We start from the raw sequence: 16,467 nt of genomic DNA on the forward strand, positions 1-16,467 counted from the left end.
CTGTTTGCTTTTTTAAAAATAAAACACAGGAAACACAGGATAAAAAGAAAAGAGAAAAATACACTAAAAAATTCTAGCAAACAAACAAGGTGATAATTTGATAGTGTTTCATGACACTAAATTTCTCCTTCCAGTTATCGCTACATTTCAGAATGAGTCCTCCGAAAACTTTCCAAACAAACTGCAAATGAACAGAATACTACCTCTAAAAATGTGTTTTAACAATAAAATCGTGATAAAATAACAATCATTCCCAAATGCACATCAATGTTTTATGAAAACTAGAAAAAGACAGCATTACGACCAGTCCCTGGTAGAAGGAAAGGAAAAGGAAAAGGAAAGGAAAGAAAGCAAAAGACAGTATTAATTTCATTCTTTGTCCAGTTAAATCTATTGGCTCTACCAATAGTATAGTCTCACTATCTACCTTAGCAGTTATGCTACAAAAGTAAAAACAAATATTTTATCTTTGCAAAATTTTACATTGGTGCATTACAGTTAGACATAATGGTGGAACTTGTTGATATATATTCATACATATGAATATAACAACATAATTTAGCAAATATCACTCCCCAGTATTTTCCTTTTTCTTCCCCTGGTCCCTTTCATCTACTCTATTGATGTCCCTTCAATTTTCACATCCTACCCACCTTTCTTTTCCTTTTTTCTCTGTAGTTTTTGCATATGAGAGACAGTATTTAATAATTCTTGACCTTCTGAGTTTGGCTTGTTTTGCCATTAATAAGGGTCTGATGTTTCACTTATTTTCCTATAAATGACTTAATTTCACTTTTACGGTTGAATAAAAAATACTTCTCTTGTGTAAATGTACCACATTTTCTTTATCCATTCACCTGTTGATGGACATCTACACTGGTTCCATAGTTTGGTTACTGTGAATTGTGCTACTATAAACACAGGTATGAATGTAGCGCCATAGTATGCTTTCTTTTTTTGATTGTATTTCCATAATTATTAGTGATTGAACATTTTTTTCTTATAGTTAGCCATTTGTAAATCTTCTTTTGAAAAGTGTGTGTTTAGTTCATTTGCCCATTTACTTATTTTGGTTATTTATCTTTTTGGTGTTTTTTTTAGTTCTTTGTATATTTTAGATATTAAGGATCTGTCAGAAGAGTAGCTAGCGATGATTTTCTCCACTACTGAAGGTTCTCTCTTCACATTCTTGATTGTTTTCTTTGCTGTACTAAAGCTTTTTAATTTGATGTCATCCCACCTATTAACTCTTGACATTATTTCTTGAGTTTTAGGGGCCCTATTGAGAAAGTCCTTGCCTGTGCCTTAGATATAATTCCTGCCTAGGTATGTGATCCATTTTGGGTTGACTTTTGTGCAGCATGAGAGATAAAGTTATAGTCTCATTATTCTATATATGCACAACCAGTGTTCCTAGCACCATTTGTTTAAAAGGCTGTTTTCTCTCCAGTATTTTTTTTTTGGAACCTTTGTCAAGGATAAGGTGACTTATCTGAGTGGGTTTGTCTCTGTGTTTCCTATTCCATACCATTGGTCTATGTATGTTTTTAATTTTTTTATTTGTTTTAATTAGTAATACATGACAGTAGAATGCATTTACCATCATGTAGTTTTTGTTACTGTAGCCCTGTAGTACAATTTGTAGTCAGGGATTGTGATGCTTCCAGCATTGCTTTTTTGGCTTAGAATTGCTTTGACTATTCTGGGTCTTTAATCCTTTCAAGTCAATTTTAGTACTGTTCCTTTTTTTTTAGTTCTGTGGAAAATGTCATTGGCATTTTGATGGGAACGGTAGTGATTCTGTCTACTGATTTTGGTAGTATGGCCACTTAAAACCATATTAATTCTGCCTATCCATGAACACGGGAGGTCTTTCCATCTTCTTGCATCTTCTTCAGTATCTTTCTTCAATGTTATATGGTTTTTATTGTAGAGGTCTTCTTTTCCTTAGTTAGATTTATTACTAGGTAGTTTTGCTTTCATGAATGGGATTGTTTTCTTTCTCAGCAGATTCATTTTTGGTGTTTAGGAAAGCTATTGATTTTTCTATGTTGAGTTTGTAACCTGTTAATTTGCTGAATTTATTAGCTCTGGAAGTCTTTTTTTTTTTAATATTTTTTTAGTTGTAGTTGGACACAATACACACAATACCTTTATTTTATATATTTATTTTTATGTGGTGCTGAGGATTGAACCCAGTGCCTTGCACATGCTAGGTGACCGCTCTACCACTAAGCCACATCCCCAGCCCTCTGACAGTCTTTTGGTGGAATGTTTTGGTGAAGTAGTCTTTTGGTGAATCTTCTAAGTATAGGATTACACCATCTGCAAACAATGATAATTTTTACTTCTTCCTTTTCTGTTTTTATATCTTTTATTTCCTTCTCTCAAATAAGAGTACTGACAATGAACATCCTAGTCTTGTTCCAGATTTTAAAGGAAATACTTTCAGTTTTTCTCCATTCACTATGATTTTGGCTTTGGGTTTTTCATATATACCCTTTATGATGTTGAGATGAGGTTTCATCTATCCATAGTCACTTCAGTTCTTTTATCATGAATGGGTGCTGAATTCTGTTGAAGGCTTTCTCTGCATCTACCGAGATGATTGAGTGATTTCTGTTCTTAATTCTATTTATAAATTACATTTATTGATTTGCATGCTAAACCATCCTTGCATTCCTGGGATAAAACCTACTTGATCATAATGTACAATCTTCTTAAAATGTTGTTGAATATGAGTTGCTAATGTTTTATTAAGGATTTCTGCGTCTAAGTTCAACAGGAATATTAGTTTGTAGTTTTCTTTCCTTGATATGTCCTTATCTGGTTTGGGTATGAGTATGATACTGGCTTCACAGAATGAATTTGGAAGCCAAATTCTTTCTATTTCATGGAATAACTTGACAAGCATTGGCATTAATTCTGTAAAGGTCTGGTAGAATTCAGCTGAGAATTCATCTAGTTCTGGGCTTTTCTTTGGTAGAAGGTTTTTTTTATTACTGCTTCTGTTTCACTTCCAGTTATTGGTCTGTTTAAGCTTTCTAAGTTTTCTTAATTCAATTTTGGTAGGTCATAAGTATCTAAAAATGTATCCATTTCTTATAGGTTTTCCAAATTATTATAGTATAAAGGTTTTCAAAATAGTCCCTAATGATCCTCTGGATTTTGGTGGTGTCTGTTATAATTTCTCCTTTTTCATCTCTAATTTTATTCATTTGGGCTTTCTCTTTCTTTTGGTTAGTTTGACTATAGGTTTATCAATATTATTTATCTTTTCAAAGAACCAACTATTTGTTTCATTGATCCTTTGTATTTTTTTATTTTCAATTTAATTGGTCTCAGCTCTGATCTTAATTATTTCCTTCCTTCTACTGGTTTTGGAATTGGTTGTTCTCCTTTTTCAAGGCCTTGAGATACATCATTAGATTATTTTGGAGGGATCTTTCTGAATTTCTCATGTAAACATCAGAAACTTTCCTCTTAGAACTGTCTTTAGAATTTTTTATTTTCTCCCTTAATTTCTTCTATCACGTCTTTATAATTCCAAAGTGTACTGTTCAATTTCCATGTGTTTTATAGTTTCTGTAGGGATTTTTGGTGCTGACTTCTAATTTTATTCCAATGAAATCCAATAAGATTCAAAGGGTTATTTTGTGGCATAAATATGGTGAATGGTTCTGTGAACTGCTAAGAAGAAAGTGTGTTTGGCTGAGGCTGGATGAAATATTCTATAGATGTCTGTCAAGTCCATCTGATTTATAATATTTTTCAATTCCAAAGAGTTTTTACTCGGTTTGTGTCTAATGGATTACCTATCTAATGGTGAGAGAGGTGTGTTGAAATCACCCAGTATTATCATAATTGGGTCTATCTGAGGCTTCAATTCAAGCAGTATTTCTTTTATGTAATTAGGTGCACCAACATTTGGGGCACAAATATTTACTATCATTATATTTTCCTGTTGGACTGTTTCCTTTTCCACTATAAAGTGACCTTGTTTGTCTCTCCTGATTGATTCTGGCTTTAACACTACTTTATCAGATATCAGAGAATCTACTACTCCTGCTTATTTCCTAGCTCCTTTCACATGGTATATCAATTTCCACTGTTTCGCCTATCAGTGAATTTTTCTTCACACAACACACAGCTGGGTATTGTTTTTTAATCCATTCTGCTGGTCTATATCTTTTACTTGGAAAGATGAGATCATTTACATTGTTATTACAGAGATATTTTCATTATTTCCTGCCATTTTGATTTATTTCTAATGTTTAATTTGGTTCTGTTTCTCATTTGCTTAGCTACTCTTCAAAGCAGATTTCTTTATTTGTCAGCTCTGGGGCTTATTTTTTATTTCTTCTGTATGGAGTATTTCTTTAAGTAAGATCTTAAGTGCCAGTTTAATAGTCATGAATTCTTTTAGTTTCTGCATACCTTAGGTTTTTTTCCCTTCAATTCTAAGGATAGTTTCATGGGATATAGCAATCTTGCTGACAGTTATTTTATTTCAGAGCTCAACACACATAATTCCAAGACCTCCTGGCTTTTAGAGTCTGTACTGAGAAAACAGAATTCCAAATGACTTGCCTCTAAATGTGACCTGATGTTTTTCTCTTGAGGCTTTTAAAATTTTTAACCTTATTCTGTATTTAATTATAATGTGTCATGGAGAGATTCTTTTTTGATCTTGTCTATTTGGGATTCTGAGTGCCTTCTGCATCTGGATATCCATCTCATTCTCAATGCTTAGAAAATTTTCTGATACCCTGAATAGATATCTACTCTATTAGCCTGCATCTCAAAATCCTCAATTTCAGTGATTCTTAAATTTGGTCTTTTAATGTTGTCCCAGAGTTTCTGTATATTCTGATCATGGTTACTTATTATCTTTTCTTTAATACTGTCTGAATGTTTAAGAATGGCCACTCTGTCTTTGAACTCTGAGATTCTGTCTTGAGCAATGTCTACTCTATTAGGAAGACTTTCAACTGAACATTTTATTTGTTGTGTCTTTCATTTCCAAGATTTCTGTTTCATTCTTTTTCAATACCTTCGTTTCCTTATTGAATTACTCATTCATATCTTGTACTGACTTCCTTAATTCATTCAGTTTTTTTTCTGTTTTCTTTAAATTCATTGATCATTTTAATAATCATTCTCTTGAATTTTTTATGTGCTATTTCAGCCACTTCGGTATCTTTGAAGTAAGTTGCTAATAAATCACAAACTGTAGGAGGTGTCATTTTATCTTGTTTTTTCCTATTTCTTATACTCCTGTGTTGGGTTTTATGCATCTTCTGGGATGGATTTCTCTTCTACTTTTATATGTTGGCCTTCTGAGGACAGCTTTCTCTTACCAAAAGTGTTCTAGAGTGATCTAGACTGAGATTCCTCACAGGTGTGGTTATCTACAGTTTTCATGTTAACTGTTTTTGCTGTGGGAGCAGATGTCTATGAGTGAGACTTGAGGGCCCACCCCATCTGTTCCTACTTGGGGGCCTGGTTGGTAGTTTGGGTTTTATCTCTTCTATTCTTTGAGTATAGCAAAAGCTTGAGTGTTGTTAACTTGTGTGTGGAGCAAGATGCGCTGTCTTTTGACTGAGTTTAGTTCAGCAGTTGAGTATCTACCCTGTGAACTTGCAGTATCCCAGTAGTAAGTACCGCTGTTTATATCCTGAGCCATAGAGCAAATGGAAATGTAGCCTTTCTCTAATCTGCCATGTTGGCATTAACCATTTCCTGGCTTTCAAGGTGTCCAGTGTATTCTCTATAGATTTTCCAGTATATCTGTACAGCAGAGCAAACTGGGCCTCCTGGGCATATGAAAGGGAGCTACCCAAGAATAGTCAGTGCAAATTTTTAAGTTATTTGGCACTAGTATTCAAGCAATTAATTTGAAGTTTAAAAATCTATTTTGAAAATTTTATTATGCAGCATAACAGTGTAAATTAAACTAAAAAAAGGGAAACACATACATATATATGGACAGCATTATGGCAATATTAGGAATATCAAACTTCTAAGACAAATAAATCTCCAAAAAGATAATTCTTTAAAAATTGTGTTACCATACCTTTGGAAGCTCTTCAATCTGATTAGCGTCTAAATAGAGCTCCTCCAAAGTTTTTTCAAAAGTAAAAATCTCTTTGGGAACCTGTTCCAAACTGCAATGGGAATAATCCAGAGTAGTGACAGTCTCCTCTTCCCCTCGTAAACAGCGACATGGTACCAACCGCACAAATAAACTTCGTTTTGTAGTCATTTTTAGATACTGTAATATTCAAATAAAAATAAATTTGATTAAAACATACATAACTAACAAGTTTTCTTATTTACTTATTATAATTCTTATGTCACAGATAATTCCCCCCTACTACATACCCAGTGCAGTCCATTTGACATTGCTTTGATATCCACATTTATATCTACTGGATTACAAATTAGACTCAAGTACTTTAGTACTTTCTAAAACAATCCATGAAGCACCAAATTATATGCTTCTACAAAATGCTTTATGAGTGCTTCTTAATTCCCTAAAAGAAATACTCTAATACAACAAGAATTTTCTTTAATTACTGGTTTTAAGAATTCTGTGTTTCATCCTAATATTATAGAATAAGGTATACTCCAGGCATGTATAGTATGTCAAAACACACTCTGTCATGTGTGTGTTTTAAAAAAAGTAAAAAGAACAAATTGAAAAATAAAATAATAAGAAAGAATTCTGTATGTTTCTTAGTTAAGCACTTGATTATGTGTACTTTTGAATAGAAAGCAGAAATGTAAAAACATTTTCAGTTTTCCTAACCAGCTATCAGAGATTAATCACCATTTAACTTCCCTATGATTCTCCCATATGAAAATTCCCATTTACCGCAAGAATATGTTGTTCTAATCAAATATTAGCCTTACAGTCTTTCTACAAAGCTTACAGGTCTCAAATGTACTTAAGGTTATACACTGAACCATAAATTTGCTTAAATAAAGCACAAACTTCAAATCAAATGAGAGAAAAAGTTACTTTTGAATTAGTGGAAATTCTAAAGGCCAGTTTCACAAAGTATACAATGTATGTACATAGGTTATCCCAACTAGGTTAAGATTATATTAGCAAAAAAAGACCTACTCTAATAAATAGAAATGACTGATAATCAGTGTTGTCATTTGTGGTAAATGACAAATTCTTACCCTACTTATTATTAGATTACTTCTAACCAGGGCCAACCCTAAGTCAAAGCCAGTGTGGTCTCAGGCACAAAATGTAAGGAGGTGTCAAAAAACATTAATCAAGATAAATATTTTTAATACATTTTTTTAAATATCCATTTATTATCAAAATGAAAAATGTTTAAATAAATACAAGATCAATATTACTGATTTGCCCTTTTGCTTCAGGTTTTAATATGGCTCTATATGGCATGGCACAAAACTCTTCTTCAAATTATGTATGATGGGGTTGGGGCTATAGCTCAGTGGCAGAGAGCTCGCCTGGCACACGTGAGACACTGGATTCGATCCTTAGCACCCCATAAAATAAAATAAAGACATGCTGTTCATCTATAACTACAAAATTTGTTTTAAATTATGTATGATACTCGAGTGTTTAATACAGGTAGAATAAGTATTTCTCTTGCAATCTTCTTTAAAATCTGACTTTACTCAGTCACCAAATTCCTGGCATTGTGCTAAAATCTTTTGGTAAACTATAGGCATATTCTCATTTCATCCTCACTACAACTTTCTAAGACATGTATTATTATCTCCATTTTCCCACTGAGGCCTTATTGGAGTCCTCAAAACTATTCAATTATTAATAGGTATTTTCTATACATTTCAGAATTACAAAAAGAAACTATGATGCCAAACATTAGATGTTTCCATCTAGGGTTGGGAACATACTAGTGAACACTTGCCTGTTACATGCAAGATCTTGATTCCATCCCCAGAACCATGGGGGAAAAAAAGAAAGGTTTCCATCAAAACCCTTGTCAGAAAATAAATATCCAGAAAAGTTTACTGAACACTTACTATAAACAATCCATGTTGTACAAAGGCATGTTTTACCAATAGGAATAAACAGTTCATTTTTAAAATTCTGAAAATGAGCATGAAATTTCTAATTCTATACATTTTAAGAATATCACTAATATTGAGTTAGGAGAATACTTAAGAACAATAGGAAGAATTCTATCTGTACTGTCCAATATGTCACTAAACACATGTAACTATTTAAGCTTAATATTACAGTTAATCAAATAAAATTTCTCAATTACCCTATCTACATTTTAAATGCTCAGCAGTTACACATGGCTAGTAGCTATCAGAGTAGACCAACCAAATACAGAACATGTCCATCACTGCAGAAAGTTCTATTGAGTAGAGCTATTTTAATGTTTCAAACTATGACTCTAGCACATCATAACTACTGCATGTGTGTATATTTTTTATATTGTTTATTTTTTTATTTTTGGTACAAGGGATTGAACCCAGAGGTACTTAACCACTACATCCCCAGCCCCCCCCCTTTTTAATATTTTATTTATAGACAGGGTCTTGCTGTGTTATTTAGGACCTCACTAAATTGCTGAGGCTGGCTTTGAACTTGCAATATTCCTGTCTCCGTCTCCCAAGCTTCTGGGATTACAGGTGTGCTCCACTACACCTGGCTATAATTTGATAGTATCCAAGAACTTGGAAGATAAGGCCTAGAAAATCCTGAATTTCAGAATATAATTTCTAAGAATAAAGGCTATCAAATGTTATTATATGTGATTTAAAAGAATGCATACTTATTTTAGTTGTGATGTAGACACTTGAGGTATAAGGCAATTTACAGGGTAAAGCAATTATAACAATAATGAAAAACTTCCAAGATTTTTCTGTAGAGCTAATCATGTTGAAAGTTGTAGAACTTAGAAAGGACAATGAATTCAGAAAGGGAAGATTAGATGAATACTTGGCTCTAGAAAGCTGCATAGAGTTTACAATCTCAAAAGAAAATTTCTGTGGATAAAGGTTATGAAAAGAACACTTTAGACCTCAGATTAAATTCAGTTTTGTTTTCAGACAGGGTCTCACTACACTGGTCCAGGTTGGCCTTGAACTGTTATACTCAGGTGACCTTCCTATCTCAATCTCCTCAATAGCTGGGACTACAAACATGTGCCACCATACTTTGAGACCACAGATTAAATTCAGTAGGTCTAGAGACGATAGAAAAATAGACCCCAATTCTATACACACCTGCAGATGGAAGTGGTGCAGGATAAAAATGGATTTAAAAAAAAAAAGTACTCTATTTTCATGTATATCTAAAAATAACAAATTTTTTAAAAGGTAAAGAAAACCTTAATTCTTGAGGCCAAAGGGGCAAGTATCATATTTTTAAAAAGTAAATGAGTAAAAATGCCCAGAAATCGTAACTAACACAATAATTCATTGTATTATTCCCTACACAATAATAATACATTGTATTATCCCTTACACAACAATAAGTAATCCACAGAGAGACAGCCTAGCCTGAACAGCAACTGATCAACATGGCAACTGCTAATTTGACTTTTAAGAAAAGAAGAGCTCTTTTATAAAGCAGAAGTAACATTGTAGAGGTTAAGAATTGTCTAACAACATGAAGGAAAAAGAAGCAAACCAGAGAAGGGTCATAATATGGGTAAAACTTTCTAACAAAAGAAATTAAAGCTACTTACCAATGGGTTGAATTTATCTCCCTGATGTTTCTTAATTGAACCAACATTCTACAGAAAGCAGAAGAGAATAAAAATTAACAATAAAGAAAAAGAGAATCAAAATTGATAATAAAAATGAATCTTTATAACTGTAAGGAAAATCTCTTCTAATTCCCAAATTACATCAAAAGTAAAATTGATATTTTAAAAACTGACCATTATAAACTGAAAATAGGACCAAGTAACCAAACCAAACTACTAGCTTAAAAAAAAATGGCCACACCTGCTCAAATTTGCTAACTTTTAAATAAATGACTATACACAGGATGTATGAGGCCCCTGGGTTCCAGGGCCACAAAAAATTAAGAACTTCTTAACAAATTAATTGTTTTTCACATATTTGTAATTATTGAAAGCCTTCAAAAAACAAATATCCTTTCACCCATTATTAAAATGCCATTTATTTGAACTTATTGAGAAATAATAAAATTTTCCCATGTAAAAAAAAAAAACTCTAATCACCAACTATATTTAAATTTAGTAGTTTATGGAGGTTCAGTTTGGCATGCACTGTACATTGCTTATCAGATTTATTCCCTCCCCCTTTTTATGTGATAAAAGATTTATTTTTATGTAAATTTTTATTTATATATGATAGCACAATGCATTACAATTCTTATTACACACATAGAGCACAATTTTTCATATTTCTGGTTGTATATATAGTACATTCACACCAATTCGTGTCTTCATACCCGTACTTTGGATAATAATGATCATCATATTCCACCATCATTTCTAACCCCATGCCCTCTCCCTTCCCCTCCCACCCCTCTGCCCTATCTAGAGTTCATCTATTCCTCCCATGCTGCAGCTCCCTATCCCACTATGAATCAGCCTCCTTATATCAAATAAAACATTCGGCATTTGGTTTTCTTGGGACTGGCTAACTTCATTTAGCATTATCTTCTCTAACTCTACTATTTACCTGCAAATGCCATGATTTTATTCTCCTTTATTGCTGAGTAATATTCCATTGTGTATGCCACATTTTTTAATCCATTCATATTGAAGGGCATCTAGGTTGGTTCCACAGTTTAGCTATTGTGAATTATGCTTATTCCCCCTTTTTAAGAAGCTTGATTATTCAGAGTAATAATGGGCCTGGGGAAAATACCCACTTTTGAGCTTTCCAGGCCAGGAGGAAGGGAGAGGAGATAGGTGACTAAGATCAAAGATCAAAGATCTTTGGAGGTGGAAGGTCAGTTGGTTCTAGGAAAACATATACTTTCTTAACATATGGGAACAAAAGTGTCTGAAACCACCAGTCTTCCATTTTTCTAGCCTTGAATCTGGAATATGATGCCTAGATCTATAACAAGCATGAGGATTAAAAACCTGCCAATAAACAAGGCTAAAAGAGTGGAAAGACAAAACTAGCCAATCTCTAACTGCACTGCTGAGTAGCTAAACCAATTATAACTACTGCCTACTTGTGGATTTGTGAGCTATGTGACAAAACTAAATCCCTTATTTGCTTAAAGCATTGTCATACTCTGTTTCTGAAACCAACACATTTCAAAGAGAGACAGCTTGAACCATAAAAGATCTTAATAAAAAGTATATGCAGGGCTGGGCTTCTGGCTCAGTGGTAGAGCGCTTGCCTAGAATGTGTGAATCACTGGGTTAGATTCTCAGCACCACATACAAATAAATAAATAAATTTTAAAAATTTCATCAACAATAAAAATATTTTTTTAAAAAGTATACGCAGCTTGCACACACACAGAAATGTGTTTACACATATATGCGTATGTATATAAAATGAACAATCTGTTTTGTGAAAATTCAGTGATATCCATGAATATTTCAGAGTTTTACAGTCACCCTGAATATAAAAACCTATTAACCGGGCTGGGGATGTGACTCAAGTCACAGTGCACTTGCCTAGCATTCGTGAGGCACTAAATGATTTAAGACTACTGAATAGGCAGTTGAACAGGGCATGCAAAAACGTAAGGAAAGATCCATACTCTTTCAATTCCCAGTACCGACACGGGGAGTGTTGGTAAATTTGAAAATAAATTTGAAAATCATCTGCTTACAGATTCTATTTTAAGCAATAAAATTAGATGAAATCATCTGGAATATGAGGATAGAAAAAAAAAAACCCAATGAATGAGCCTAAGACATTATGAACTTAGGGGTCAGAAAGAGAGAGGACCAGCAAAAGACACTGAAGAGAAGAGAACCCACCAACACTGCGCATACACACACACACACATACACACACACACACACACACAGAGGTGATTCCTAAAGTCAAATGAAAAAACTGTTTCAAGGAAGAAGGAATTGACAAATTCTGTTAATAAGGACTTATTTATTGCCGCTGTGTGTTAATGTAAGGTCACTGATTATCTTGACAAGACCATTTCTAGTGGACAAGAAAAACACTGGAAGGCATTCAAAGAAGAACAGAAACTGAGGAGCCACCTCAGTAGTGGAGGAACTGCTCAGCATGCACTGAACCTGGGTTCAATCCTTAGCACCACAACAAGAAGGGAGGAAATGAAAGAAGAAGGGAGGGAGGACTGGATACAACAAGGAGATAATTCAGGTAGTTTTGCTACAGATACAACAGTGGGTTTGTAGGCACATGGGGAATAATCTGGTAGAAAAATTCACTGATCCCCCCACTCCCCGTGTCGGTACTGGGAATTGAACTCAGGGCCTCACACAGCTAGGTAAGCACTATGCTACTGAGTTACATCCGCAACCCTTTTTATTTTGAGACAGGGTCTCACTAAGTGGTCCAGACTAGCCTCAAACTTGTGATCTTCCTGCCTCAGCTTCCCCAGCAGCTAGGATTGCATCACCACACATGACTGATAATTTTATGAATAGGATTTGGGCAGCCACTTATAGGCCCATATAAAATTTCCCACCACTGGGAAAAAAAAAAAAGTTACTAAAACAAGGAAGAAAACAGCAAAATGGAACTCAGGGATAACTGCACAATTAGTTGAATAAAATCCACTCAGTATTTTTCAAAAGTACAAAATTACGTCATCTTTTTTCTAAAGGTTTCTGACCTAATATGTTAGGTATAAAATTCAACATTCTTTTTTTTTTCTTTTTTTTTTTTTTAGAGAGAGAGAGAGAGAGAGAGAGAGAGAGAGAGAATTTTTAATATTTATTTTTTAGTTCTCGGCAGACACAACATCTTTGTTGGTATGTGGTGCTGAGGATCGAACCCGGGCCGCACGCATGCCAGGCGAGCGCGCTACCGCTTGAGCCACATCCCCAGCCCCAACATTCTTTATCTTAAAATGTCCATGTGGTTTCTTTTTTTGAACACAGTGTCAACAATAACCAATAAAAATGAAACCTCAGAATAATTATAATTTGCATTTCTCTAATTACTAGAGATGCTAAACATTTTTTCATATATTTGTTGATTAGTTGTATACCTTCTTCTGAGAAGTATCTGTTCAGCATCTTAGCCCATTTATTGATTGGACTGCTTGTTGTTTTGGTGTTAAGTTTTTTGAGTTCTGTATATATTCTGGAGATTAGTGCTCTGACGTGCATGTGGCAAAAATTGGCTCCCAAAATGTAGGTCTCTGTTCACCTCATTGTTTCTTTTGCTGAGAAGAAGCTTTTCAGTTTGAGTCCATCCCATTTGTTTATCCTTAATTTTATTTCTTGCACTTTAGGAGTCTTGTTAAGGAGTCGGGCCTAATCCAACGTGATGAAGATCTGGGCCTACTTTTTCCTCTATAAGCCGCAGGGTCTCTAGTCTAATTCCTAGGTCCTTGATCCACTTTTGAGTTTTGTGCATGGTGAGAGACAGAGGTTTAGTTTCATTTTGATATATATGGATTTCCAGTTTTCCCAGCACCATTTGTTGAAGAGGCTCTTTTCTCTACTGTATGTTTTTGGCACCTTGCCTAGTATGAGATAACTGTATTTATGTGGATTTGTCTCTGTGTCTTCTATTCTGTACCATTGGTCTACATGTCTATTTTGGTGCCAATACTATGCCATTTTTGTTACTACAGCTTTGTAGTATAGTTTAACATCTGTTATTGTGATGCTTCGTGCTTCACTCTTCTTGCTAAGGATTGCTTTGGCTATTCTGGGTCTCTTATTTTTCCAAATGAATTTCATGATTGCTTTTTTCATTTCTATAAGGAATGACAATGGGATTTTAATTGGAATCACATTGAATTTGTATAGCACTTTGGGTAGTATGCCATTTTGACAATATTAATTTTGCCTACCCAAGAGCACAGGAGATATTTCCATCTTCTAAGGTCTTCTTTGATTTCTTTTTCTAGTGTTCTGTAGCTTTCACTGTAGAGATCTTTCACCTCTTTTGTTAAGTCGATTCCCAAGTTTTGTTTTGTTTTAGAGGCTATTGTGAATGGGTTAGTTTTCTTGATTTCTCTTTCAGAGGATTCATCACAGACGTATAGAAATGCATTTGATTTATGGGTATTGATTTTATATCCTGTTACTTTGCTGAATTCATTAATTATTCTAGAAGTTTTCTGATAAGAGGTTTTTAGATCCTCTAAGTATAGAATCATGTCATCAGCAAATAATGATAGTTTGAGTTCTTCTTTTCCTTTTGTACACCTTTAATCTCTTTTGTCTAATTGCTCTGGCTAGAGTTTCAAGGACTATGTTGAATAGAAGTGGTGAAAGAGAGCATCCCCATCTTGCTCCAGTTTTTAGAGGGAATGCTTCCAATTTTTCTCCATTTAGAATGATGTTGGCCTTGGGTTTAGCATCAATAGCTTTTACAATGTTGAGGTATATTCCCACTATCCTTAGTTTTTCTAGTGTTTTGAACATGAAAAGGTGCTGTATTTTATCAAATGCTTTCTCTGCATCAATTGGTATAAACACATGATTCTTAAGTCTATTGGTGTGATGAATTATATTTATTGATTTCCATATGTTGAACCAACGGTGTAGCCCTGGAATAAATCCCACTTGATCTTGGTGCACTATTTTTAAAATATGTTTCTGTATGCAATTTGCCAGAAATTTATTGATAATTTTTGCATCAATGTTCATCAAGGATATTGGCCTGAAGTTTTCTTTCCTTGATGTGTATCTGCCTGGTTTTGGGTATCAGGATGATACTAGCTTCGTAGAATGAGTTTGGAAGGGTCCCTTCCTTTTCTATTTCATGGAATAACTTGAAGAGTATTGGTATTAATTCTTCTTTGTAGGTCTTGTAGAACTCAGTGGTGAAACCGTCTGGTCCTGGGCTTTTCTTGGTTGGTACATCTTCTATTTCCTTGTTTGAAATTGATCTGTTTAAATTGTGTATGTCCTCTTGTCTCAGTTTGGGTTGATCATATACCTCTCACACCAGTCAGAATGGCAGTTATCAAGAATACAGACAACAATAAATGTTGGTAAGGATGTGGGGGGAAAGGCACACTCATAGATTGCTAGTGAGACTGCAAATTGGTGCAAACAATCTGTAAAGCAGTACAGATTCCTTAGAAAACTTAGAATGGAACCACCATTTAACCCAGCTATCCCACTCCCTGGTCTATACCCAAAGGACTTAAAATCAGCATACTATAGTAACGCAGCGACATCAATGTTTATAGCAGTTCAATTTACAATAGCTAAACTGTGGAACCAACCTACATGCCCTTCAATATATGAATGGATAAAGAAACTGTGGTATATATACACAATGGAATATTACTCAGCATTAAAAGATAATAAAATTATGGCATTTGCAGGTAAATGAATGGAGGTAGAGAATATCATGCTAAGTGAAGTAAGCCAATCCCCAAAATCCAAAGGCCAAATGTTCTCTCTGACAAGTAAATGCTGATCCATAATGGGGGAGGGGGAGAGATGAGGAAAACTGACTGAGAAAAGGGGAGGGAGAGATGGGGAGGAAAGATGGGGAGGGAGGATGGGGGCAGGAAAGATGGTGGAATGAAGTGGACATCATTACCCTAAATAAATGTATGACTATGCATATGGTGCAATGCTACATTGTGTACAACCAGAGAAATGAAAAGTTGTGCTGCAATTGTGTACAATGAATCAAAATGCATTTTTGCTGTCATATGTACCTAATAAATGAATTTTTAAAATTCTAAGAAAAAAGAAACAATACTCATAGAAGATGAGTTAATAACTGAATGAATCAATAAATAGTCTACATTTTTTGTCTAATAAGTTGGATGAAAATAGTGCTAGTTGTGATGAACATATATCATTTCACTTCAAATTTCTGACTTTGTGCAATCGTTACATTATGGTGTGCCTCATTGTTTTGTTTTGTATTCCTTAATATTCTGTTGTTTTTCCCCCAATATAACCCACTGAAAGTAATTAGAAAAAAATAAACAAATAACCAATAAATACATAGACATTCTCTTTTTTAAAATATTTATTTTCTAGATATACCAATGCCTGTATTTTGTTTATTTATTTTTATGTGGTGCTGAGGATTGAACCCAGGGCCTCACACATGCTAGGTGAACACTCTACCACTGAGCCACAACCCCAGCCCCTACATAGTCATTCTTATTTGATCTATACCAAAGACACCATCCTTTCTTTAACTCTCTCCATTCTCTACTGGGGATTATTTTGACTAGTCTCAGTTTGAAAAATCACTACAAAAATTGAAAAGTAACTGGGCATGGTGATGCACACCTATAATCCCAGTGACTGGGGAGACTGAGGCAGGAGGACTGCCAAGTTCAAGTTCAGCCTCAGCAACTTATCA

At 34.3% G+C, this 16,467-nt stretch overlaps 1 protein-coding gene across 5 annotated transcripts in view; it reads right to left on the reverse strand.

The window, feature by feature from the left end:
* The window catches only part of ERBIN (erbb2 interacting protein), a 138,805-nt gene that overhangs the window by 82,496 nt on the left and 39,842 nt on the right, over window positions 1-16,467 (reverse strand). For all 5 annotated transcript variants that reach the window (XM_081292864.1, XM_081292863.1, XM_081292861.1 and 2 more), the window contains exons 2-3: window positions 9,711-9,758; window positions 6,077-6,274 (exon numbers count right to left, since the gene is read on the reverse strand). In XM_081292864.1, coding sequence (XP_081148990.1) covers window positions 6,077-6,265 — 189 coding nt within the window. In that variant the 5' untranslated portion in view covers window positions 6,266-6,274; window positions 9,711-9,758. The remainder of the gene's footprint in view (window positions 1-6,076; window positions 6,275-9,710; window positions 9,759-16,467) is intronic.

This window comes from Spermophilus citellus (assembly GCF_964194105.1).
Source record: "Spermophilus citellus genome assembly, chromosome: 1".
Lineage (NCBI taxonomy): Eukaryota > Metazoa > Chordata > Mammalia > Rodentia > Sciuridae > Spermophilus > Spermophilus citellus.